Below are 24,888 nucleotides of genomic sequence, written 5' to 3'. Positions count from 1 at the left end.
ACCTCACAGTTCACAGATCGGTCGCGCGGTGCTTACTTGTACAGGGAGCTTAATCCGCGATTTGAGTGTTGATTATGAGCAAACCGTTATTTATATTAATTCCTCACCCAAACTGCGGCGCAGACCGAAAAGCTGGGATGCTAGTTTGAAGACGGGTGGTTAAATGACTGTTCTCAACCTGAAGGGAATGGGCTCGTGTCTCAGCTTTTGTTGCAAAGAAGCAAGCAAGCGAACGAGGTAGAACGGCTGTTTTGTTGTTTACACTATCGAATTTGGAGCTATTTCGTTGTGCGGGAAGCTAGAAACTGTCTTCTCTGTGTTGAATGCATTGCTCTGCGGTGTTCTCTTATTCAAAGCGGGTGGAATGCATAATTTCTGGTACCCTAAACGCGCACCGACCGGCGCATCCATGGTCTTCGAATTCTCGCTTCGATTAGATGCATGAGTTTCGGAGGTCTTCTCTTGCATGCAGATATTCGTTTTCTAATTAATTATTCTATTTGTTCTTAAGTGTAATTGGGCGTTACTATGCACCCATAAAGTCGACGCTATTGTTTTCTTCCGATCGTAAGGTCCTTTCAGAGAAATGACATCTTTGTGTCCCTGATACTTCTCTTTACAGACATGTCAAGCAAACGAGATACTTCGATTCGTCTAGCCTTATTGAGGTAAAGTTTAGACCCCTGCTCAGTTTTGTTAATTGTGTGTTAACCTTTTTTCTAACAACGTTGAGATCCGAATGGGGAAAGCTCATAAAATTAATAACCCCCCACTTCGATGGACGTTGCTCTACTCCACCTGCGTGGAGTCGCGCATTTGATTGCGCCTCAGAAAAACAAATGGATCACAAAAACGAGGTGTCGATAAAGTGCAGTTCTTGGGGAGAGAGAAGTGGCTTATCTCGCCTGAAGGCGTCGTCAGTCGGAGTTGTCTTCCGGGGCAGCCTTGCCATGTCGTGGTCGTGTTTTCCGTACACACGCAATTTTTTTAATAATGTTCTGCAATATGTTCCTTTCTTACAGTTCGAAACACTCATTGATGAGGTGAGCGGAATCTTATTATCTGTCGGCTCTTTTGTTTGACATTCTGCCATTCCTAATCCTTTCTCAATTGTTTCAGCAACCATCTAATGAACCCAAAAGGTGAGAGGTGTCTTGAGCTTTTCTATTACTTGTCAGTAAATTTAATGGCTTCGTTGGTTTCATTGTTTTGACCTATTCAGTGTATTCTAACACTTTAATGTGTTGCCCAAATAATAATCATGTAGTAAGAATTGGAGTTTGGTTGGATGTCTTTCTTTAATTAATTACAGAACAATTAATAATCACTTAATAAATAATCAGTTAGTAATTAATAATTAGAGGTGGAAAGCCTTGAACTCTCCACCTTTAAAACTGTCGGGTTTTAAAGTTGGAGAGCGTCAGATAACCGTCAGGTTTAGCAGAATTCTGGTGAGTGTCGGATAACTCGACAGGACTGTATTAGTCTGTATTAGCAAGGCTACACTGTGTTGTCCTTTTTATATGTCTTATGCTATACCTGTCTCACTGTTCGTCCTGTTGCCTCTACCTTGTGGCTTGACAGCTCTCTAGAAAACTGGCTTTGAGCTGTGTGTCCTGTTTATCTGATGTTGTTGTCTTGCCCTCTTCCTCCTCAGTATTTCGTCCTGGCTAAACATGAAAAAGGGAAAGGTATGGCATCTTTTGTTGGCACGCACTATTTGTAAAGCTTGTCACGGTTTCTTCCTCGTACATTCATTCCTTCCAACACCGAAGATGGCTCTGACTGATAGCTTTCTTAGGTGATTCTGCTCCTGTTAACGTTTTGAGGTTCTGTCCGAGCTCATTTCCCAAGGGCCATGTCTTTATTTGCACATCCCTGCCTTCTTTGCCTTCATACCTATTTCACAATTTGTATTTCGACTGCACTTGTTCACACCCTTATTTACTAAATTTAGAGTTCTACATAAAGATACAATGAAGTGCCTTTCTAGTCCTTCAAAAATGCAGATTCATGTCTCTTTTCGAGGCTCCCAAACAAATTTATGTTGCACCAATGCTTTTTTTATGCTTGGTTATAATATGTTTCTGCTCCACCCATTTTGTTTGCTTTCCTTTTTTTCTGTTTGTTTTTAGTTTGGATAACGACGCTCCAGCCGTGACCCAAAGCAACGACACCCGTGGTTTGGGTTCCAAACCCTACCGCTTGAACTTTGGGGAGTTGTCCTCGTCAGACGACAGTATCTTGAACTCCTCGGGATTCTGTGATGATGATGACGTCCTTAGAAAGGTACCGGCAACACGCTTAAAGCTCCACTTTGTTTTCAGGTCAAACTACGGTATAAAAAGCAAAATAGACATGGGATAAGAAGCTCTTGAATCCTATGGTGCAGTGAATACTATAACTGCAGGGCTTTGTTAATTTTGGCAGAAATAGGGGTGATTCATTGGAACCTAGTCTCACGAGAGACACCATTTCAGCTGCTGCTTCATGGGCTAAAAACCTTAAAAATTGTTTTTCAGCTATGGTTGGCATGATTTCAGTTTCTTTCAGTAGTTTACATCATGAATACGTAATGTTTGTTGCATTGTCTTATGTAAGTACAGGGGATACCAGGCAAAAAATTATAATAATGAAAGAGGCCTGTGAAGGTTTCGACGCAGCAAAATTTCTATTGTATCAGAAAGTTCAAGCAAGAATGATAAGAGCATCTCAAAGTTCCTGTTCAAAGCTGAAAACTGCCGACACACATTTTCGTTCCTTTGCCACCGTTATCATACTAAATAATATGCAAGGTTAATAGCTGAGACGGGGTTTGTGCAGCTCCTTCATTTTAAATTGTGGAATGAAAGCAGATCACCAGCATGTCAGGACCAGGGAGGTAGAAAAGCACATGATGAAAAAAGAACTTGGCACACTGGTCTTAAGTGAGGTAGAAGATCTCTGCATGTGTTTCAGACATGATTTCTATATGTAGGGTGACCAGGCGTCCTAATTTGGCCGGGACAATCATGTTTTAGAGGTGCATTTCTGCCACCCCGTCATTTTTTCTCAATGAAGCCTCGCGTTCCGCTTCTGTGGGAATGTGCGTGCATAGTTGCAAAATCAATGCTAAGCGAGTGGAATAAATCTAAAAGAAAACATGCATTTTATAAAAATGAACATACTATAAAAAATGGTACCTCCAGTAGAGTGAATTTGGAGCCCTTTTTGTGGTTTCATCTGTCAGTATGTTTTGTTCGTGCAGATGCTTCATTGGAACTCTTTACTATATTACTATATTTGGCATGCTTTGGTTTTGTTTAAAAATGAAGAGAGGGGCATGTATACTCAACTATACTTCATTTTACCTATGAAGGCAACCGTGGTCAAAAACTAAACCAAAACAAATGACTGGTATCACTTAAGGGGCACAAAGTATGATCACAGCCGAAATATAAGTGCAGCTGCATACTCCACGAAAACCGATTTTAAAGATGCGACCAGCTGCCCTTTAGCGGGCGGCAAGAGGATTAGCTTTTAGTCAAGGAACACTGGTGACGTGACGCCACCCTCGTGACGTCACGTCGCGGTGGAGCTGCGGTTGATTGGTTGTACCGCGTAGAGCAGCATCCTTGTGACTTCACGTCGCGGTCGCACGGCTGATGATCAACGTTGCCGTCCCTCTAGAAGATAGTTTCGGTTTTGCAGTAAACGCCCGAAACCAAACTTTGAGCCGTGATATTTAAAAACTACACAGACTGTCTAAAAAAAATTCTTCCTTGAATTTAGGGACACTGCTTTAGCTGAGAGCAGTCGTAATCTAAGATTAAAAAAATATATATTGACTGGAGTTGTCCTTCAAGTGCAGACGCAGCCGATGCTACGAGCTGATGAGACCAATTGGACAGCGTCAAAAGTTCATCATGGCGTATGTCATGTTTCTGTATGTGTTCTATCATAGCTGTACCAATCACAAGCAGAAAAGTAGTAGTAACTTGCCCTTCTGATGCTGCTTGATTGGTCCTATTACCTCGTGACGTCAGCTGCATCTAGACGTAAGCTGGAACAAAGCATGAACTATGAACTTCGGCAAAGTGTGCATTTCTTCAGTGAACTGGTATAGTAAAAGAGCTTGCTTTTTCTTTTGGGCCCGCCCCGCTTGCCTCCCTCCCTCCCCCAATGTCCTATGTTCTACGTTGTGGATTGTGATCAGCCTATCTATGTGTTTACTTTATGTAAACCTTCTGTGACAAGTTTTTGGCATCTGCAATTTTGTTTTTAAATGAAACAAGCGATGGGAATTTTCAAATACAGTATCCACTTAATTTAAAGGGGCACTGAAGTGAATTCTGACATTATCTTTTTATTGTCATTTCCCAATCTGTGGGCTCTAAGCATCCTAAAGAGCCCGAAATTACATTCAAGGGCGGCCGATTTTCCTGTTAAAAATCCAATCAAAGATGTGCCATGCTCCCATTAGGCACACCGCAGCCAATCTCGGGTGACGGCTTCCCGGCAAACTAATTTTCGAATATGCTCGCCTTCGAAAAATGAGTCCGTCGGGAAGCAGTCACTCGTGATTGGCTGTCGCGTGCCCTTCCCTGCTGCCTCCCGTCCGGTAGCGCCCCAAGGTGTCCTGCACCACAGCACAGAAAGAGGGGCACGGCACAATCTTTGATTGGACTTTTAATAAGGAAATCGGCCGCTCTTGAATGTGATTTCAAGTTTTTTAGGATGCTCAGAGCCCGTAGATTGAGGTATGGCACTAAGTAGACAATCTCAGAATCCACTTGAGTGCCCCTTTAAGCCTTGCTTTATGGTATATTTATTCATGGTATCTTTTTTGGAGGTTGGGGATATTGGTTGTAGGCTGATGCCAGAAGTCATTCTTGTGGAAATTTTCAAGACAGTAGAACATTGGCCAAAGCTTTGTTTTATAAAAATTGTAAAGTTTCCTTTTCTAAGTAGACATAGGTGAAGAAATTTGACAATTTTTTTTTCCATTCTTTTTATGTTGCTCTAACTAATGTTATCAAATACTGAACAAGAGTATCCAACTTCCAAAGATTTATTTGCATAAAACTTTGGCTGCTTATATTTAAAATCTTTATTCGTATTCATCCCATGAACTCGGGCTTCTGAAATTTCAAGTGTCTGAAGGGTGGGTAGTTACTTCAGCCTGAATGCATGCTCAGTATTTTACATATCCCGATGGTGAAACTTGCCAGATGAGCCTTCTAAAGATGATCATTGATGCAGCCTGTTTATATAGTACCTGCAACAAGACATGCCAAGTTCATGGGGAGATTGTTCTCCTCTGCAGTTGGCATTCCAAGAGGAAACTCTGGAGCTGGAAGAAGAGGCAAAGCAGTGCGAGGATGTTGGCAGCTTGCCTCCACTTGCTCAGGGACAGAAAGTGGTGGTGCGTGCCAAACTTGCCAAAGACGCCAACTGGACAGGAGCGATGCAGGACAAGTGGGTTTTGTAAGTAACTGTTATCTCTCAGGCAATCAAAAGTCAAGAGTCTGGTGCACCTCGAACATTTGTACCTTCTCTACCATAAAACAAATATTGAAACACAGATTTTTAACCAGATGCACCAATATTTTCCTCGAAGCTGTATTCCCAAGGTTCTGTTCACCTAATGAAATTCTCGAGCAGTCAAAAACAAAAAGACACTGGTGTTTTGAACTGCAGCTTGCCATCTAAAAATGAAGGGCATACATTCTAATTTTTGGTGGGGACGAAGCCGCACCTTAAATGGTCGGCAACAAGCCAACCACCATACGACATGGCCTTAAGAAAACGTTAAGTTTTCATTAAGTGTTAAAATCTGTATAGTTGATTTTTTCTTTCGCATTAATTTCAGTGAGGCTCTAACTTTCTGTATACACTTTCACTAGATTGTAAATTGCATCAATATGCTAAAAAAAAAATTGGGTTGTGTGTATGTTTATACATACTTGACGGTGACAGCGCAGGCAAAACCAATCTCATACCAGACACTCGAAAGCGGGGCGCGTTCCACAGGTGGCGACAGTTGCAGAAACAAAAACAGGCGCGGTAACAACAAGGAACTGCAAAGCAGACGACATCGGTACCCCGAAAAAAACAGTCAAAATATCCCAACAAACCATTTTTCTAATCGATTATGTGTCCATTCAATACGTTTTATCAGTAAGGATGATAAAATAATGCATTGGCAACTGATATCAGAAAAGCTTGTGCCGCTTTTGAGTCGAAAAGATTGTCTGCTAAAGACGCTGGCTCTCGGCGTCGTCTGCTCATTCGCTGGCAGCAGTTGGTGTCGCGACCGCTTGCACCTTCTCTTGTCTCCCGTGCGAAACGGCGCAGTATTGTGTGAAGACCGGTGGCTTTACTGCATTTCCATAGGAGCTAAGCCTTTTTCTTTCTTTACTTTTCCTCAGGTAACTTCGCTCTTTGAAAATTCTACAAAAAAAAAAAAAATCACCATTTTTGGGCAACTTTGCACAAAGTCGTAGCGCGATAGGTTAAGAAACCGAATTTTGTGGTCAATTTAAAGAGCCTGGCCGCTCCTTGGGACACCCAGTATATTGACATCCCACCGCGTCGCGAAAATTAGAACTCGCGAAATTATTCCAAAACTTCAGCTTTGATCTAAATCGTGAAATATTGAGCCCGCGAAAAATAAGTTGATTACAGTATGTAGTGCACATGTCATGCTTTATTTTTGTATTATTTCTTTTCGTGCCTGCCTCACCACTGCTGGTTTAGGTAACTCTGGGCTTGTCAAGCTGTTTTGCAGTTTTTTTCTTTTGGCACCTTTTCAACATTTTTTTTTTTTTTGTGAAAAGTAAAGGTACTGTTATTATTATTAATAATATCTCTTAAATTATACCGAGTGTTTCTTTTTTTTTTTTTGTTTTTGTTTCAGGATTTACAGATTTGTTTTGAAGAAGCCATGAAAGCTACAGCAATGCAGTTTGCGCTAATGAGTTATATGGCCAGGGGCATAGTAGAAAGGGCAAATCGTCGCGATAAGTCAAATAATTAACTACAATTTCTTCATAAACTTTCTAATTAGTTTAAATATCCTGGTTTCAATTAAAAACTTGTTGAGCATCAACGAAAACCACTAAATAAGAATTTTAGAAAGGTTTCGGGCGCTTAGAAAGCGTGGTGGCGCGCTTAAGTTACCATTTGTGTAATGGGAACAATGCTGGCTGTGCCAAAATGTTGATGAAAAGAGACGAAAAACCAGGCGGGTACGTTTTTATGCCATTAGCCTTGTGCCTGTTTTACGGGTGCCAACTTTAGAGCACCGCTGCGCTTCCCACGTGCTCCAAATCTTATTTTACTTACTTCATAATTTTCGATGACACTCTGCAAGTTTCTGATTGGAACCATATGTTTATCTTCTATGATAAAAAAAGTCAACGAACAATTTTTATAGTTAATCAGCAAACCTATCATGACGATTATCCCCCTATATCATGTCCCTCTGGCCGTATTATTCATCTGCACAGACTGCATTAAGGTAGCTTTCATGGCATTTTGAAAACGAATCTGTAAAGCTTTCAAAAAAGCACCTGTATGTATGCATGCAGTGGCAAGTTGTCAACATATTGGTTAAATATATACTTCATGCAGTGGTATGTGGTAGTAGTGATGCATTTATTTGACGTCTGAGAAGTCCTGTAGCTGTAGGCACTTGTCTGTTTCTCATAGGAACGGAGAAGAAGAAATCCTGAATGTGGCTCGACTGAAGGACTCAGCACATCTGAGCAACTGTAAGGGTTTCTCTTTCGCAACTTCAAAATGTCTCGTGTCTGCCCTTTTCGCAAATTGCTTATTTTGCACTGAATGTCCCGCAGGCCCTCTGGTTCACGGGAAGTTTTGGGACAAGGAAAGGGACCGTCTGAATAGCAGCCCACACTCTTCTATCGACTTGGAATGGGAAAATGAAGTCGGTAAGTCCCCAAAAGAAGGGTTGTTCGTGCCACACTATACCCACGAGCCTGACTTACGGAGACACTCACATTTTGAACAGCTTGCTAATATTACATTTCCAATTGGTCGTTCTATGTAGATTGCAAGTAATGATCCTCGGCACCCTTTTCTACACCCTGTGTTTGGCGCACTATGTTGCTGCTGCACCAGAAAACTCCAAATTCATTCATTCGCCCTTTCCTACAGGTTTGTAATTATGTTCCTGTTTCTTTCACTAAGGTCTGACGCCGCCCAACCAGTTTCCGGCGTCGGCCACAGACGACGACTTTGTCTGCGTGCCTGGAGCAGACACCTGCAGCAACCACTCCACACCTTTGTCAAACGAGAATGACCTCGAGTGGGATGGAGACCTCTCAAGGTGACAGAACACTTGCAGCCTGGGGTAGTATCTTGTAGAATCCCCCAAATTCAATGTGCTCTTCAATTTAGAGCTATAGAGCAGCCCAGGTGTGTAAGATGTCATTCCCGAACAAGCTTGCCTAAAGGGACCCTGCAGTCGTTTGCTTAAATTTCTGCATAGAAAGTGATCTCAAGGGGCACTGCGCAACACTGTTAACGTGAACAAGCAACACCACTCCACACCTTTGTCAAACGAGAATGACCTCAAATGGGATTGAGACCTCTCAAGGTGACAGAACACTTGCAGCCTGGGGTAGTATCTCGTAGAATCCCCCAAATTCAATGTGCTCTTCAATTTAGAGCTATAGAGCAGCCCAGGTGTGTAAGATGTCATTCCCGAACAAGCTTGCCTAAAGGGACCCTGCAGTCGTTTGCTTAAATTTGTGCATAGAAAGTGATTTCAAGGGGCACTGCGCAACACTGTTAACGTGAACAAGCAACCGCCCGTTTTTTTTTTCTGTTTTCCCATTGCACCAAAATGTTGTCATCAAAACTACTACTACTACCATAGAATCTCGTAAGGACGCCCCCTCCCGAGAGATCGCCCATCGCCTTTTTCTGGCAATATATCTGTAACATAAAAATTCCAAAATCTCGCCCGCCCTCCGATTTCCGTTGACGTCAAGCGATGTCCGACGGGAATCACGCGTCAACGGCGCGATCTGTGTTGCCAGTACGTCCGAAAAGAGTCATTCCATGTCAAACGTCCCGGACGTTGCGGTCGACCCCTTCCGATTTCTAAAAAAAATTCATAGCCTTTTGCTACAATGTTTGTAACCATGCCCTAAAATATTTTTGGCAAAAAAAAACAAATTTTTTTTGATAACGTGAGCGCAGTTTTAACTTTTAAAAACAGTGTGAAACTAGGCATCACTCAATAATTGATGAAAAATCAGCTTTTTAGTGAAACACCCAACAATATTTTTTCTTAAATTTGCACGGCTTTCAACTGACATAATGGTTGGGCTTGTAAAGTTTTGTTTGATTTAAATAATTTTTAAAAAACAAAAAAATTTGAAAATTTTAACATTTTTGTTATTTTATAAAAAAAAATATCTAATTGCTCCCGGGACTAAATAGAACTTTTTGCCGGCTGCCCTGCTGGTATATAATCTATAAAAAAATGTTTAAAACCGCTCAATTAAATATCTCGCAGTAAACAAAAAACCTGAAGTTGCAAAAAAGTGTGTTTTGATGCATAAACAACCGTTTATTTCACCCTGAGGTGTTCCGAGTAAAAATACAAAATTTGATGGGTTTGGAAGAACAATCGATAATCTTGTGATTCCGAAAGTTTAATCAAAGTAATTTTGTTTAAAGCAAGAAAACAATTTTTGAAGTTGAACTCTCGCACCACAATCCGGTGTCGCTTCTTAACGCCTCTTCGCCGCACAGCACGCCATCTGCGAGACGATAGCTGACACGATTAGGTCCAAAGAAAGAATGGAGTTTTTTGCCGCTTCTCCTTGTCCGTCTTTCCGGCTGCAAGGGAAGAAAAGGCGGGTATCGTGTAATAATCGGAGTTGCCGCCAAGGATACCGCAAGTGTGCATCCACTTGTTGTCTCCTTTTCCGTGACACAGGAGCTTGTAGCAAATTCCTGCGTGTTTCGCATCCTGAAACGTGAAATTGCCAAGTCCGCGATCTGCGGTATCAGTTCCCGCGTCACGTGGTTTGCAGCGGGTGCCTCGGTGCTCATCATTAATTTCTGATGGAGTCTTTTCTTCTTTTTTTTTCGGCATCCCCAAAGATCGTCCACCTCATGTTTTTCATCATTTATCTCTTCATTATGGGTGGGCGTTCTTACGAGATTTTACGGTAGGTAGTATGGTTTGAAGTGCTCAATTAGGACACTAAGTTATAGGTGGTAAAATTTGGCATTTGCCATTAGTACCTTTTCGAAGTAAACTGCAAAAAAAGTGCAGAAGTCTCGTTTGTACTAACAGTGTCGTGCAGCGTACGTTGCAACTTGCAAGAAATATTTTTTCTCAAAATGCAAACTCTGCGAGGAGTTGCAGGCAGATTTGGTTTTACAAATACTACACGGAGAAAACTTGACCATGTCACTTTACTGGTGAACGTTCAAGTGGCTCATTATCATTGTATTTCCACGACCAACGTATTTGTGTGTGCGCACATGTGGTTGCGTTTTTCTTTGCGCATAACGTGTCTGGTGTTTTTGGTCCTGCGTCAGCTGTACACACTCCAGTCTTGTACACGTTACTCGAAAAAAGTAATGGATTATAATTGCAATTGCTTTTAGTTAAAAAGTATTTAAGTAGGTCACTTGATTACTCAAGAAGAAAAGTGATTAATTAACCGTTCCTTTTCCAATCACAATTAAAATTTTCAAAAGTATAAATTTTTCTGCCGGTTTGAAACAGGGTTTTTTGTACTGTTCTATATTTAATTAGAATCACCAAATTATAAATCACTTATCTTCTTTCTCCACCAATTTTGGTAAACCTTCCTCCTGTCGAAGATTTGGTTCGAGGATTCCGTTGTGGGAGACTTACGGAAAGAAAGGGTACTGTTACAAAGGAAAGGGAAAGATGGTAAATTTACAAGTAATTGTGGTACTCTCATGGTTACTTCCTAATAAATTAAAATTATTACAGAATTACTTAAAAAGGTAATGATTACAAGTAATTTGATTACTTGTAATGAGTACAGTGCAAATCTGCCTCTGCCGTAGTATGATCAACATTCAAGAAAGAATGAACATGTAGGACAAAGGTGACACAACCACATCTTTCAACTAGCACCTTACATATATAGAAATTTTAAAAGTGAGCAACCGATTATAGGAGGCAAGATTGAAGGAAGGGAAAGTAACTAAGAAGAGCGATAAGATGAAATGCAAAATCAGGTCGACAGAGTTATTTCTCATTTGAGGAAATCAACTTAGTACTTGTCTCAAACAGTGAGGGTTTAGAAACGTTACTATTTGCGCTGTTCGTGGCGAATTACTCAAATGATCTTCTGAGAAGAGGAGGACTGCCTTCTGTGTCTTGGTCACGTGTGCCATTAGGCGGTATGGCAGGCGAGTTTGGAGTGCCTACCTCCGGTGTTACAGGATCCTTTTGACTGTCTTGAATCATGGTTGTAAAGTCGTCAGTGGAAATCGGAGGCGGTAAACCGTTTTGCTGACTGGTGTTGCGAGAAGGGGTGAACTTTCTCAATCTTTTTGCACGCCTGAGGCTCTCGTCTTGATTCATAGATATTCCCTTTTCCTTGAGTACATGCCTTAACTCTTCAATGTTTTGTTTCCCTGTATTTTCGTCGTTCGTGCGAATCTCGTATGTTGCGTTTTCTAGAGCTCGGACGACGACGCCTTTCGACCATTCTTTGCCGTTCCTCTAGTCTCTTGCCCAGACCTGGTCGTTCTGATGTAGGTGTCATACTTTAGAGTTGTGCGAGGCGTGCTGTTTCGCCTGTTTTGATCGCACGACATCCGTTGTTGATGGTCTAAGATTAAACCTTATGTGAAATTTGTCTCCTGTCATCATCTTGGCAGGTGTCGAGCCAGCTGTCGTGTGCGGGGTCCTCCGGTATGCTACCAAGAAGTTATGGCATGCCTCTTTCATGGTCAGCCCCAACTTCAGGCTTGCATTGGCAGACTTCTTGAATGTTCCCATAAAGCTTTCTGCCTGACCGTTCGTTGCAGGATGGTTCGGGACTGAGAATGACTGCTCCACTCCGTTTCTTGTCATGAAATCCCGGAATTCACTTGATCGGAATTGCGGGCCATTGTCTGTCACAATCCTTTCTGGCAGTCCATATCTTGCAAAGAGAGTTAGAAACACTCTTATAGTGGCTGCCGAAGTCGTCGAGGTCATGAACAATACCTCGAGCCATTTCAAGTGTGCATCAATCAGCAAGAAATTCCTTCTATGAAGGGATGCTGTGAAGTCTGCATGCAGGTATTGCCATTTCTTTTTTTGGGTATTCCCACGGGTGTGTGGGAAATTTGGATGCCTGGTTGCTCACTTCCTGGCACGGTCGACAACTTTGGACCATCGTTTCGATGTCATGATTCAAAAGCGGCCACCACACACAGTGTCATGCCAGTCCCTTCATCTTTGTCATTCCCGCATGACCTTGATGCAAGTCATTCCAAAGCTGTTTTCGGTACCTCGAGGGTACAATGACACATGTTCCCCATGTTAAGCAGCCGAGCTCCACGGTTACAGTCAAACCCATTTATAACGAACAGCAGGAAATGCTACGATCAGTTCGATATAGCAAGTAGTTCGATATAGCAAAAAACATACAACAAACTTCCACAATAAGTTTATTGTAATGCGAGAGCTTCTCTTTCTTTCTCATCTCTTCACTTCTGCCTTGTAACAACGTGCTGTAAAGTTTTTCTTTCTTCTTTTTTTTTTTTTTTTTTTCTTTTGCATGTGTGCAGAGTTTGTTCATTTAGCTTATCTCCCCTTCTGAATCGCTTCTCTACTTAAACAAACGCTTTAAAATTATAATTTTTTTGTGTGTGTGTGTGTGTGTGTGCATGCAGAGTGTATGTTTTAGCTTTCTCCCCTTCTGAGTCGCTTCTCTTCGGTCAATTTTATTCGCAACTTGATCTTTTGTAATTTTCTTTCTTTCCTACTTCTTTTTTTTGGAGAAAGGGACAGGCCAGAAGACGATTGTATGTGCTTTTTTGGAAGCCTTCCAGGGGGGGAAAGTTTGATACAGCCAATATGTTGTTCGTTATAAAACATGCCTTTTACATGCATTTTTATTTCAATTTTTCCTGAGTTTGATATCGACAATAATTCGCTGTACGTGGGTTCGTTCTAAACGGGTTTCACTGTAGTTCTGTTCTGCGATGGAAGTAAGGCTTGAAATCATCGGAATTTACTTGTTCCAGCCGTCCTTTCATGGTGAGTCTTAAAACCTTTGACAACACGGTGTCCTTTTGTGTCTGTCTGCTGGTCTGCTTATGTGTCAGTGAGAGTACTTGAAACTTTTCCAGATGGAGAAATTTGATTTTGTCCACTCTTGTAGTTTCTTATTCTGTAGCACCCTTGGCAGTCATTGGGAGCTTTGACAGCATGTCTGCGACTACGGTCTTTTCGGTCGACAGATACTTTATGTCGAAGTCATACCCTGACAAGATGATTGCCCTATGCTGCGTTCTTGCTGCAACCGTGCCTGGGATTCCCTTACTGGGATTGAAAATTGGTACCAGGAGTTTGTGGTCCATCCACAGCGTGAATGGCGTCCAAACATATACTGGTGAAATTTCTTTACGCCTTCAACTAAAGTCAGTGCTTTTTGTCAACCTGAGAGTAGTTTCATTCACTTTTGGAGAGCGTTCTCGACATGAAGGTGATCGGCCTTCGTCGTTTGTTGGGTAGTATGTGTTGAAGTACTGCACCAATGTCGTGGCTTGATGCACAGGGTGTTTAGCGACCGGGAAAATCGGGAATTGTCAGGGATATTGTCAAAAGGCGAGCCCAGTCAGAGAGAATGAGCCAGAAACGCCATCGAGTGCCCTGAACAAAGGCTTGAGGACTTGGGGGCAGAAAGATTGGAAATAAATTCTGCTTAGAGCGGAGCACGGGCTCTTCTCACCCGGCGTAGAGTGTACTACCCGATGCTACCCAAAGAAAACAGCCGACAAATCCAGTCCAAGCCTTGGATTGGATTGAGGGTGCAACACTAGGATAGATTCAGTGAGAGCTACTAAATTTAGTAACCAAGAGGAAAGCCGCAGACCCCAATCCAATCCAAGCCTTAAGCCAAAAGTATCCGAAAGTGTGCGTCTGTTGGCCATGCTGCCCTTCGGTATGGTGTACTAGAACTGGGCAGTGTGTCGTCCGCGCCGAGAAGCAACGGAGGGAGGAGGTCGGCGCAGCGATGACGGCGCGCAAGGACGCCAGGGGGCGCTGCGGGTAACAGGCGTGCTGCTTCCCGCTCGGATTGCCGTGTGGTCGTACTGCTTTTGATCGCGTGGTTCGCGTCGTCGCCTTGTTTTGCTGCAGTTTTTTTTTAATGGTTGAGTGAAATGGATTGTGATCGGTGCCGTTCAGTGGGATGTAGACAGCGCGTGCAGTGACGGAAAAACGGCGGGACAAGAGAAACGGGACGCGTTTTGTGTCGGGGCAGTGATTTCCCTACACCCCTCTATGGGGGTGTACTCCCCCCTTGTTTTTCCGAAAGCACCCCTTTAATTCGCAACGACTCTTATATTCTCAATGCCCCCCGAACCCCCCATCCTTAACCTCAATTCCTGGGGCCCGTGCCGGGTTGCAACAGTGGCTACCGGTCCTGCAAAGAAGCCCGTTCCCTTTTTCGTGCCCCTCTCGAGTTCGATCGGCGTCAGTCGTCGTCCCGCAACATTAAAAGGAGTGAAAGGGAGACTCTGCTTCATGTAAACCAGGCAGTCGTGACAGTCGTCCTCTACATTTTTTTTTTCAGACTTTTTGCACTCTAAAGTATCTGCTAAATCTGTTTTATAGACACTGGTTTGGACACACCGAGGCGTCCTGTGCACGGCGACTGCATTAGAAAGGCTTGGAGAAGTAACTGTGAAAATGTGACATTAAAGGTTATGGCCTCACATCAGCAAATTATTTTTTTTTTTCCTAACAGCTTTAAAAAGATGAGGGTTGGCCCAGCACTCCGTCTCTTCAATGAAAAGGTGCTAAAAGGCCTTTTTTTTTTTTTTTTTTTTTTTTTTTTTTTTTACCGCAAGAAAATTGAAGGGTGTTATGGCCCAGCGGAAGATACTGAGTCATTTATCCTGAAGATGTCGAAGCTCATCAAGATCATGACCTCACGTTGGAGAATGTAGAGGTACAAAACGCCACAGGCGCCGACTACGGGGGAGCTCGGGAGCCCCCCTCTCCCGAGCTCTTGGGAAAAGGAAGTACCATGACCCCCGGAATCCTTGGGTGTACCTCATTAATCTCATCTGTGCGCTGGCGCCCAGTGTATAATTAAAAATTTATCTGTGTGCCCCGGTGCCCACACATATCAATATAGCTGGTGCTCAATGGATAAATAAGAATTTATCCATCGTGGTTACTACCAGAGCTGGTGAGTGGATACATTTTTCTAAGTATTCACACAGTCCTGTTTGAAGACCCTACGTAGTAACAGCAAACATGATAAAGGCTATTGCTGGAAATTCCTTCGAAAGCCCGAGGAAGTAGTTGCGAGAGTCGACTGTGCCACCTCCATGCAGCCTGCGGAAGTAGACGATATAATCCGTTTTGTAAGCCCCATTTTGTTTTCCCAAACGTTGAAACAATTCATTAGGGTAGTGCGCTTAAACCACGGAATTCATTGATCACAACTACAGTGACAGCGAAATTATAGGGTCACAAAAGCACACATTTGTTTAGGTATCATGCCATCACTTATCCTACGTTATCCAGGGGATTACACACGTTTGGGACGTCCCTTTCAAGAGACTTTCCGAACGTTTCCCTGGGGGATCCATGGATTTCCCGCCTATTCAGAACGCAACTTTGTTAGCGCGAACAAGCGATCGCCGGTTTTTCTATGAGAAACCAAAGGATTTCAGCAAAGTTCTAATTGCTGGGGAAAGAGCTCATTCGGGTCTATAATGCAGGTGATAAAAGTTTGTCCTCAAATACTCTTTCGAAGTAAATCCGAGAAAGCGCCAATGTCTTGATCGCGCTAGCACTGTCGGGATGTGTACTGTGGCATCCTGCCCGAGGACGCACGTCTCGGGCAAAGCATTTGGCAACAAATTAGTGAGATAAATAATATGTGAAACAGCAGAAATAAAGAATACCGTAAAGAGTTAGCCAAACAATACGAAACAATCGAACTCGTGCGGAACGCCAAGCCAGCCAAGCGCTACCGCTGCCTGCGCTCCGCACTCCGGCAGCACGCCTACTACACGTTGCGCCCTCTCGCGGCCACCGATCCGGTCATCGCTGAAAGAGCCCCCTTTCCGCCGGCGCTCGCTACACTGCCCAGTCTTCTAGTACACCATACCTTCGGTTATGAACGTGCGGTTGAGCGTTGTGTTCACAATGTCAGCGGCAAGAAAGGGCTCGCTTAATTCGGTCTGGACAAACCCGAATATTTCAAAATATGCAAGTTGGATTAAGCCCGTGCAAAATGATCCTCAGAGTGCTCAATGCTCACTGCCTTATGCTGTAATGGTCTTATATATTTAACCACCTCTACAGTGGTCAGGGAATTCCACCTGAAATTGTCAGGGAATTTCACCTCAAATTGTCAGGGAAAGCCTGAAAAAGTCAGGGAATTTCAAAGTAATGATTTGCTAGACACCCTGGATGCACCACAGTGCAGTTCCAGAGGAAGTGCAGGGTCATAGTGCACTAGCAGACTCTGCTTGGTGAGTTGCTTCTTCTCTTCGTTGAATCCTCCCTGGCATCATTTCGACCATTCCCACCTTTTATCTTTTCACAGCAGTTCATTTAGCGGATGTAGGATGTCAGCTGCGTTCTGATTAACTTTCCATAGTAGTTCAGCAGTTCAGAAATGCTCAAAGTATCTTTTGAGTTTTTTTGGGGGGCGTCGTCGCTTGCAGAATTACATCCACGTTCTTGGGATTTGGGTGGATCCCTTGCTTGTCTACGACATGTCCTAGGTACAGTATGTAGTCGTGCATGAAGGAGCATTTTTGCTTTCACAAGGAAAGGCCACTTTCCTTGAGTTCGTGCAGTACAATGTCCAGGTTCTGCAGGTGATGTTGATTGTTCTTTCCCATTACCATGATGTCATCCTGAAATGCACCTGTGTACGGCGAGTTCCCAACGAGTTCTTCGATGACGTGTTGGAAGGTAGCTCATGCTGGGGTTATTCCAAATGGCACTTTGTTCACCTGATAGAGCCCTTGGTGTGTGTTGATCACTGTGAGATTTCTTAATTCTTCCGCTAAGGCGATCTGGAAGTAGGCTTGTTTGCATTCCAGCTTGGTGAACTTCTCCCCATTGGCAATCATCACAAAGAGACCTTCAGTCTTTGGTAGTGGGTACCTATCTGGCTTCAAGGCTGGGTTGAGTGTAACCTTGTAGTCCCCGCATATGCGCACTTGTCCATTTGCCTTCATCACTGGAACGATTGGAGTCGCCCGCTCACTCCTCATCAGAGGAGTGATTATGTGCTCTTTCTCAAGACGATCCATCTTCTCCTCAATCTTTTTTTCGAAGTGCGTATAGAACTGACCTCGGTCTGAGAAACTTTCGTTGAGCATCTTCATTCACGCAGATTTTTACGGCGTAGTCCTTCAGTTCTCCCCAACCTTCAAAGATGGAATTGTGTTTCTCGGAGCACATTTGCGAGAGTTAAGATCTCTGCACGCACGTTGTGTACTTCCTCCCAGTTAGTTCACTTGAAAATTGTGAAGCTATGCCCTTCCCAGTATGTGAGGTCCCCCATTCTTCACCACTTGGCTTTCATCACGCTTGACTTGCCCATTGTGTTGCATCTCCACTTGAACCATTCCCTCTGGGACGACGGGCTTGCCTGTGTATGGCTTCAGCGTTATTCCCGAAGGTTTCAACTGGATATCTGGAAGAATTTCTCGAAACGTCTCCAGGTTCATCACAGTCACGGGTGAGCCTGTGTCAGTATTCATCTGAAGAGGTTTGTTGCGAATCTCCGCAGTTACTGTGATGGGTTTCGGGTAGCTTGAGTCAATGAAATAAAATGGAGTTTCGTCTGCCGAGTTCTGTGTGGTAAAGTGGTTGGTGAAGTTTGGTTTATCCTTTCTTCTTTAGTCTTGTTGATCTCGTTTTCTGTCACAGCAAGCCATTTGGAAGTGTCCTGTCCTTCCCTACATTTTACAAGTCTTGTTCCTTGCAAAGCAGTTTTCAGGGTCGTGATTCATTTTTCCACAACGGTGACATGGGGTCTTTTTTGTGCGAGATTTTGTAGCGTGAGCTACACTGGCCGAGGTTGAGCAGTTTCGCGTGGCTCGCGTAAAGAGCCGTGCTTCGTGCTGCGCATGCGCGAGGAGCAGTGACGTCACACAGCGCTCAGCTGGTGCGCCGGAACCGCCGCCACGTCCGCCTCGCGGGTCTGTGCATTCCAGAGGAGTGACGTCATAGCCACGGCAGACGCACTGGCACCGCCGCGTGCCCAGCTGTGCACCTCCATTGCACAGTAGCCAAGTCTGACGCAGCACCGGAGCCGCGTAATAGCGCCTCTCATTTTGTGCGCATAAGCTCACGCTACATATGTCCTGTCATAGCCGAGCTAAGCCACCACAATTTTTCTTTTCTCTCGCTTGCCTTTTGCGGAAGTGACGTCTTGTATTTCTGCCCTCGCAACAAGTAATTCACATCTTGTTGGGTCTTCTTGGTCTCGCTCCTTATTTCCTTCGCATCTTTCATGGCTACCTCCACCAAAGTAGCAAGATCCACCGCCGCCTTGAACGGCAGCATCGATTTCGCTAGCAACTTTTCGAGAATGTTTCCATCCTTAATGCCATCAATGATCTTGTCTCAAGTCGGTCGTTGAGGGAAATGCTGAGGTTGAATTGCAGTGAAAGCTGTTTGAGCGCAGCTCATAGTCTGCGATAGATTCGAATTCCAGCTGCTTCCGGTGATGGAATTTGTAGTGTTCAACCGTTTCATTGGGCATTGGGTCGATGTGGTTCTGCACTAGTTAATGATCTGTACGTATGTCCGCTCTTCCCTCCCAGTATGTCCGGTTGCATCCACTGTTTGGGCTCAATAGGTCATGTTAGCTATGCACGGCAAACACGCACATAATACACGACACACATCACCACATATAACGGATTGTTGAAATTGAGGGCGTGCAGTCCAATGTCACAAGTAAAATCCAAGTTGCAGCTTTTGACGGGGACAATTTCTCGACGATATTCCCTTCCGAGTGCTCATATCAAAAGGGAAGTTCCTGATTGAAGCGTACGGGAATATATATAACTTGGAACCTTGAAGTGAACCAAACTTCACCGTATAATGTTTTTAGTTTATGTGCATCACATTTCATTTTTGTTTGAAATGAAAAGCTTTTAGCATACTTTTTGCTGCATTTTTGTAAACGTTCAACATCTTGTAATTCAGTAACACGTGACTGACTGCCTTTGTGGTGACTTGAACCTGTCTATATGTTAGCTAAGTTTCTGCTATCAGATCAACTTGCATCTCACTTGTCTAACCTAGCTATGCTTGATTTAAACACTTCTTGCAACATTTAGTTTCTGATGCCATCAACAGTCGCTGCGAAGCAGTTACTAATTCGGCGCCTCCCTCGCAGTGTCCAAATGAGTGGGTTCGACATGGAGACAGAACAGCTCATCTCCGAAATCGAACAGATGACTGCGGAGGCACTCCGGGAACCCGTTGGAGTCGTCAGATGACCGAATCAGCAAACCGCATATGCCGAAGAAAGGTGCGTGGCTTAGGCCAGCCTGACCTGTCTCAAAGCACCATGCTGGTTGAGAAGTTTGTCCTAGGCTCCTTCTGGGGGAGGGAACCAGGCGACGGAAAGGGTTTACGTGGTTTGTGGCGTGTTTGGTTTCCTCAGACAGAGCTCTCGTGCTCCGCTTCACATCAACGAGGGTACGAGCACATCTGAGCCTCCATTTGAGGTGTTTAACGTGTGGTTCTTTTTAGAACGTGGAGTTGATTACTTTGTGTCAGAGCTCAATTTGAGTGCAAAAGGAAGGCAATCTTACGTTCCAGTTGGTGCCATGATGGTGTGCTAGGGGGCACAGCACAAACAGAAAGTGACTCTTTCGTTGTAAGTGCCGTGGTTTGTACGGCGAGACCTCCAGACTTTGGCGTTGTTTGGACATGGATAATGATCTCCTTCGCTGAACAGGTCTGGTTCCTTGGTTACATTGAACAGCTAAATTTGTTCCTCCTTTTTTTTTTTCCTTCATCAAAGATGGTTTTTGTTTTCTTCTAAAGGAACTTGTATGGGTATTCTGTGGCTGAGTGAAATTAGCACCTTTGCACACAGCTACACTTCAGAGGAAATGCCACGAAGCAGCGTGCAAATAAATGCGCGCTGTTTAGTTTCCAGTTGACCAGCAAGACTCAATGTGAATCTTTGAAAATTATTCTTGTGTATTCTCTTGAAACTCACAGCTGTCTCTTTCTATCCAGTTCAGCCAATGTAAAGAGTGCAAATACATAATTAGCACGAACATGCAATCCAGGTATTTTTCATCGTTTTCTTGCAGAAAAGCAATGCGAAAGCAAAGTAGATCATTTTTTGCTGAAATAACTTTCTATTCCGATCTTAGGCTACAGTAACAGATTAACTTGCATCGGCTGGTCATCTTCTGATGAAGCAAATAGAACTTCAACATGTGCATGAAAGGCTCATTGGCCATTTGGTCATGTTTTAAACACATTTTCAATGTTGTGACATTTTCAAAGTCTGCTCTCGACTTGAACCGTCGGATTCATAGATAAATATACTTGCGCTGGTTCTCTACCCGATACCGTAAACAAGCTTTTACTTCTGTCAAGCTCACCCAACAAGTTTTTTTTTTTTTTTTCCCACGGGGGTAGAGGCAAACAAAAATAGCTGACAAAGCCTCGATGCCATCTTGAAGCAGTGTAAATACTCTCCGATCTTAATGCAGACCTACTCGGTCAACTTAGAATGGTTCTGCAGGTGCCCAAGCAAAGGAGGCTTCACTGTAAACAAAACATCAACTCTTTCCACAGAGCACTGAGAGGACAAGAGCGGCAGGAGGTCTTTCAATCTTCCTGCCCGCAGTGCAAGCTTCTTACCTTCAATAACACTTTGGCGTTTCATGAGCTTGGCGCATGCAAACATGGCCAAAGCACAAGGGAAGGCAGCGAGCATGTGTTGGAGGCTGGGCATTACCCTGCGCTTCTTGTCCTGTCTGTGTCTGTAGTTGTGTGCTGCTCTGAGAAAGTTTTGGGAGGGAAAGTTTACAAACCTATTTCCCTACTTGCTTTCTGTATTCTTCGTCAGTGTTGCTGCCAATCCTTCTGGTCCAGTATTTTCAGAGACCTTGTGTTACTTTACACTTTGTGCGTCTATTAAGGAATTGTGACACGTCTTCAGCGTGTAGTGAGACACGTTTCAGGAAGAGATCAAAGTGTCCTACACATATGTCTTTCACAAGCTGGCAGCTTTACAGCCTGTCATTGTACAAAGATACAAGAAAATTTCAAAGCATCCATAACATTAGACACGCCTTCTTTATGGTGATTATAAAAATTGTATTCAACTTCAAACCAAATCACAAATAGGACTGCAGTTGAATGCTTGCAATGTTCTAATGGCACAAGTAGCTTACATTGAGGTTCCAAATTCAATTTCGAGTTCTTTATGGCGATGCAAGTGTTGGCCTTCATAGGCCTCTATGTTAGCAAATCACAATGGGATCAGCTGCAAGAATTAGAGAGTGCTAGTTGCTTCTTATTTCAGAGGGCTTCCCTATGGTCTTGGTATGGTGCTGTGCTCTATTTTTGGGAGCAAAAAAATGGGAGTGAGGGGGGGGGGGGGGGGAAGAAGAAGGGAGGTGACGTGACGTGACGAGGGAAGGAGAGTCCCACAGAATAGTGGTGCTTGTTTTAACTTGTGCTGAAAGCAGTTCCAAAGTTACCAAGAAAGTATCTCCCATCCATGGAATGTGGTCTTTGATGCAAGGCAAGAACTTTTAGAGGGGCACTGACACTCCAAAGGTCATCTTTTTTGTTGTTGTCTAAAACGATGCAAGTTGTAGTCATAGACAGAAAAAATGCCATAATGCAAAAAAAAAAAATATATTTTCCTATGTGCACATATTTTTTTTTAAGTTTTTTACTCCCTCTTCCCACCTCTTTTTTTCTTTTTATTTGTGACGTAAAAAAATTATGAAATTTAGAAGTGTAAGCGACATTTTTATATTTAATAACAGCATTCGTAAAACAATTTTTAGTGCAATTGCGAAAGCACTAGGTGGTTCGGAAGTGGGAGAGAAACTCGAGTTGGCAGGACGACTTAATCTTTGACATCACTGTACTGGCGCAGATCGCACGGGAACTTCAAGTTCGGCTTTGGGAAATTGTTTTTTTACTTCACAAATAGTGAGTTCTCGAGTTTCGAATTTTGTGGGTAATGTCCAGGCATCGTTTTCAATCGTTTGGGATAATAAAAAAAAAAAATGATTTTGACCTGTCAGTGCCCCTTTAAGTTCTGATAAGGTCTTATCATCTTATTAAGTGCAGGGCACCCCAGTGTTCCCACCAATATTTTAGAGCACTGTTTCACTTTGTCGAGACTGCTAGTCTGAAGTTTAGGCTCACTGTACGAAGAAAGTGTTTAGGGCACTGTTTGTTCTGCCTACTGCTTGAGAAGCCATTCCGATGGCAAAACAATTGTCTTTACCAACATTGTGTTCACTTGAACAGCAGTAGGATCAGATAACTATCACAGCATCCTTAGCAATAAACTGCTCCGCATAAAAGGCACCTCTAGATAGTTCTTTTCTCGCAAGCAAAGACTAGTGAAAGGAACACTAGCTATTTCGAACCCAATGTCGAAAGGCAGGCTCACGAACCGAAACTAAGGTTTCCCAGAGAGCAGCGATTATGCGATAGCTGCACTCAAGTCTGTATATGCCGACGGGTAATGCACCTAGGGTCTCAACTCGTGAGAATTGCACCTCTAGGAAATGGAGCATCCGCAGAGATGTTACCTTACGTACGTAGAGACTTGTGTGTCGATGTGGTGTTCGTGGGATTGTGGTGTAGAACGGTGTTCTGGTTCTCATTACTGATTGTCCTCGTTTTGTGTTGCGTTCATTCTGAGCTCGTGCAAGGTGCAAGCAGGAAAAAAAAAAGTGGATCAAAGAGGATCTCCCAAAATGGGGTACATCTTATGCCCTGGGATTTCTTTGAAATTGGGTGCAGAGTTTTGTCGAACTGACCGACTTGGCGTGCTGCCTTTTTCAGTAAGGTTGAAGTGTGGATGTCAAGACTGTTTGAGAAAGGCTCGAGATCTGCACTGATATCTGTTTGCTGCTGTGATCAGATTATGACAGACAGAAAGGGACCAACTTGTCATGCTTCCTTAGAGGGGATGGGCAGTACCTTGAGGGACATTTTAGAAAAGATTATGAATAGCATTGTTTGCTGCTTTGAAGAAAGCTAGTGCATACTTAGAACTTTGGCATTGCATGGGCAAACACTATTCTGTTGCATACCTTGACCTTGTGGGCTTCGTCTGTATGACCCACGCCTCGGCAGTTTATGCCACTTAACAAAGGCTAACCTCCAACTTTAGAATCAATTTGGTCTAGGTACTTAACAACTACTGAAACTTTGGTGCCATAAATGATTGAAGGAAAGTACTGTGCGGGTAAAGGCTGCGAAGTGAAGACAGGACAAATGCTTCAAAGGAAAAACAGAATTGGACTATCATGCCGACTACTATCATAACACCTATGAGATTGCAACCAAGAATGAAGTGTGTGAGAGTTGATTGGAAAGCAAACAGGTCCGAGACCATGGGTGTGTGAGACCTTCTTCACTTGTAGTTGCAAAGCAACAACTGATAACAAATGTATTTCCCAGAAAGTAGTTATTAACATTTAAAACACTTCAAACTTTTAAAAACAAAAATCCTCTTATTTTTAGTTGTAATGAATTTGGAAAGCTGATGTTAAATATTTCATTTTTTGGGCCATTCTTCATGGCCCCCAACATTTGCCATTTCCAACAAACCTTGAGCTACAAGGCAAAAGTTTCAAACACCCCTTAATTTTAGCGATTCAGGAAAATTGGAAGTCCACAAAAATTAAAAGTTTTACTGTATTTCTTTTAAGCTTGCATCATGTGTAACTGTTTGCTGCTTGAACAATTGGCCTGTAGTTGCCATGCCTCTCTGTATAAGAACTGTATTGAAGAAAGGTTGTGTGCATGTATATATGCTAGCTTGTACTACACTACATGCATACATATCATAAATCAGATGACGAAGGAAAATATTAAATGTCAAAATGTTTACTTCTAGGGTCTGAGGACCGAATTGAAGTGACTGGCATGTGTTCACGAGGGATTTCAGTTTTCATTATGAAAGTATTTGTTATGTCATTGATTTCTTGCCTAGACACATATTAGGAGGTATCATTATCAAGCATCTATGATTTGAGAGAGGTTGTATGGTGCCTGGAAGATTTCTGAGCTTGGGTATTGTTTCTCTGGTCATACTTCACGTTTGTTTTGCTATCATTACGTAGGTGTACATTTTGTCAAGGGTTTGTATGAGCAACAAATAGAAAGTTGCATTTTCTTGTGCATTGTATATAATATGTGTTGTGTCTAGTCACGTTTTGTAAGAAGTTGAGAACAATCCTAAGCTCGATGTCATTGCTTATGTTATGTACATGTGGAACAAATATATTTTCCTCGGATGCAAGATGGCTTTCTAATAAAATAGAAACAAAGTGACGGCTGCCATTCATTTGAAACTGCTCTTTCACTAGAAGAGCTTGTGGAACTATAGGTTTTCGCAACCACACTACTGGTGAAAGCTAGGATATGCAGATATCAGTGTTTATAAAACA

At 43.1% G+C, this 24,888-nt stretch overlaps 1 protein-coding gene across 1 annotated transcript; it reads left to right on the top strand.

The window, feature by feature from the left end:
• Positions 1-19: 19 nt before the first annotated feature.
• On the top strand, positions 20-24,772 carry LOC8039731. The gene is made up of 10 exons (XM_042292516.1): positions 20-237; positions 623-668; positions 1,023-1,076; positions 1,120-1,142; positions 2,136-2,289; positions 5,306-5,466; positions 7,693-7,754; positions 7,839-7,934; positions 8,194-8,332; positions 19,611-24,772. The coding sequence occupies exons 1-10, from the start codon at positions 164-166 to the stop codon at positions 19,711-19,713; spliced, it is 912 nt and encodes a 303-aa protein (XP_042148450.1). The 5' UTR covers positions 20-163; the 3' UTR covers positions 19,714-24,772.
• The last annotated feature ends 116 nt before the right edge of the window (positions 24,773-24,888 follow it).

The sequence above is a fragment of the Ixodes scapularis genome, unplaced genomic scaffold (genome assembly GCF_016920785.2).
Source record: "Ixodes scapularis isolate PalLabHiFi unplaced genomic scaffold, ASM1692078v2 PGA_scaffold3__209_contigs__length_174095766, whole genome shotgun sequence".
NCBI classification, from domain to species: domain Eukaryota; kingdom Metazoa; phylum Arthropoda; class Arachnida; order Ixodida; family Ixodidae; genus Ixodes; species Ixodes scapularis.
This window is presented reverse-complemented; position numbering and strand designations above follow the sequence as displayed.

Coding starts and splice junctions, on each gene's coding strand:
- LOC8039731 (XM_042292516.1), top strand. CDS start 164: ATGACTGTTCTCAACCTGAAGGGAATGGGCTCGTGTCTCAGCTTTTGT. Junction 1,077..1,119: donor TATTATCTGTCGGCTCTTTT/GTTTGACATTCT, acceptor CAATTGTTTCAG/CAACCATCTAATGAACCCAA. Junction 2,290..5,305: donor ATGATGACGTCCTTAGAAAG/GTACCGGCAACA, acceptor TCTCCTCTGCAG/TTGGCATTCCAAGAGGAAAC.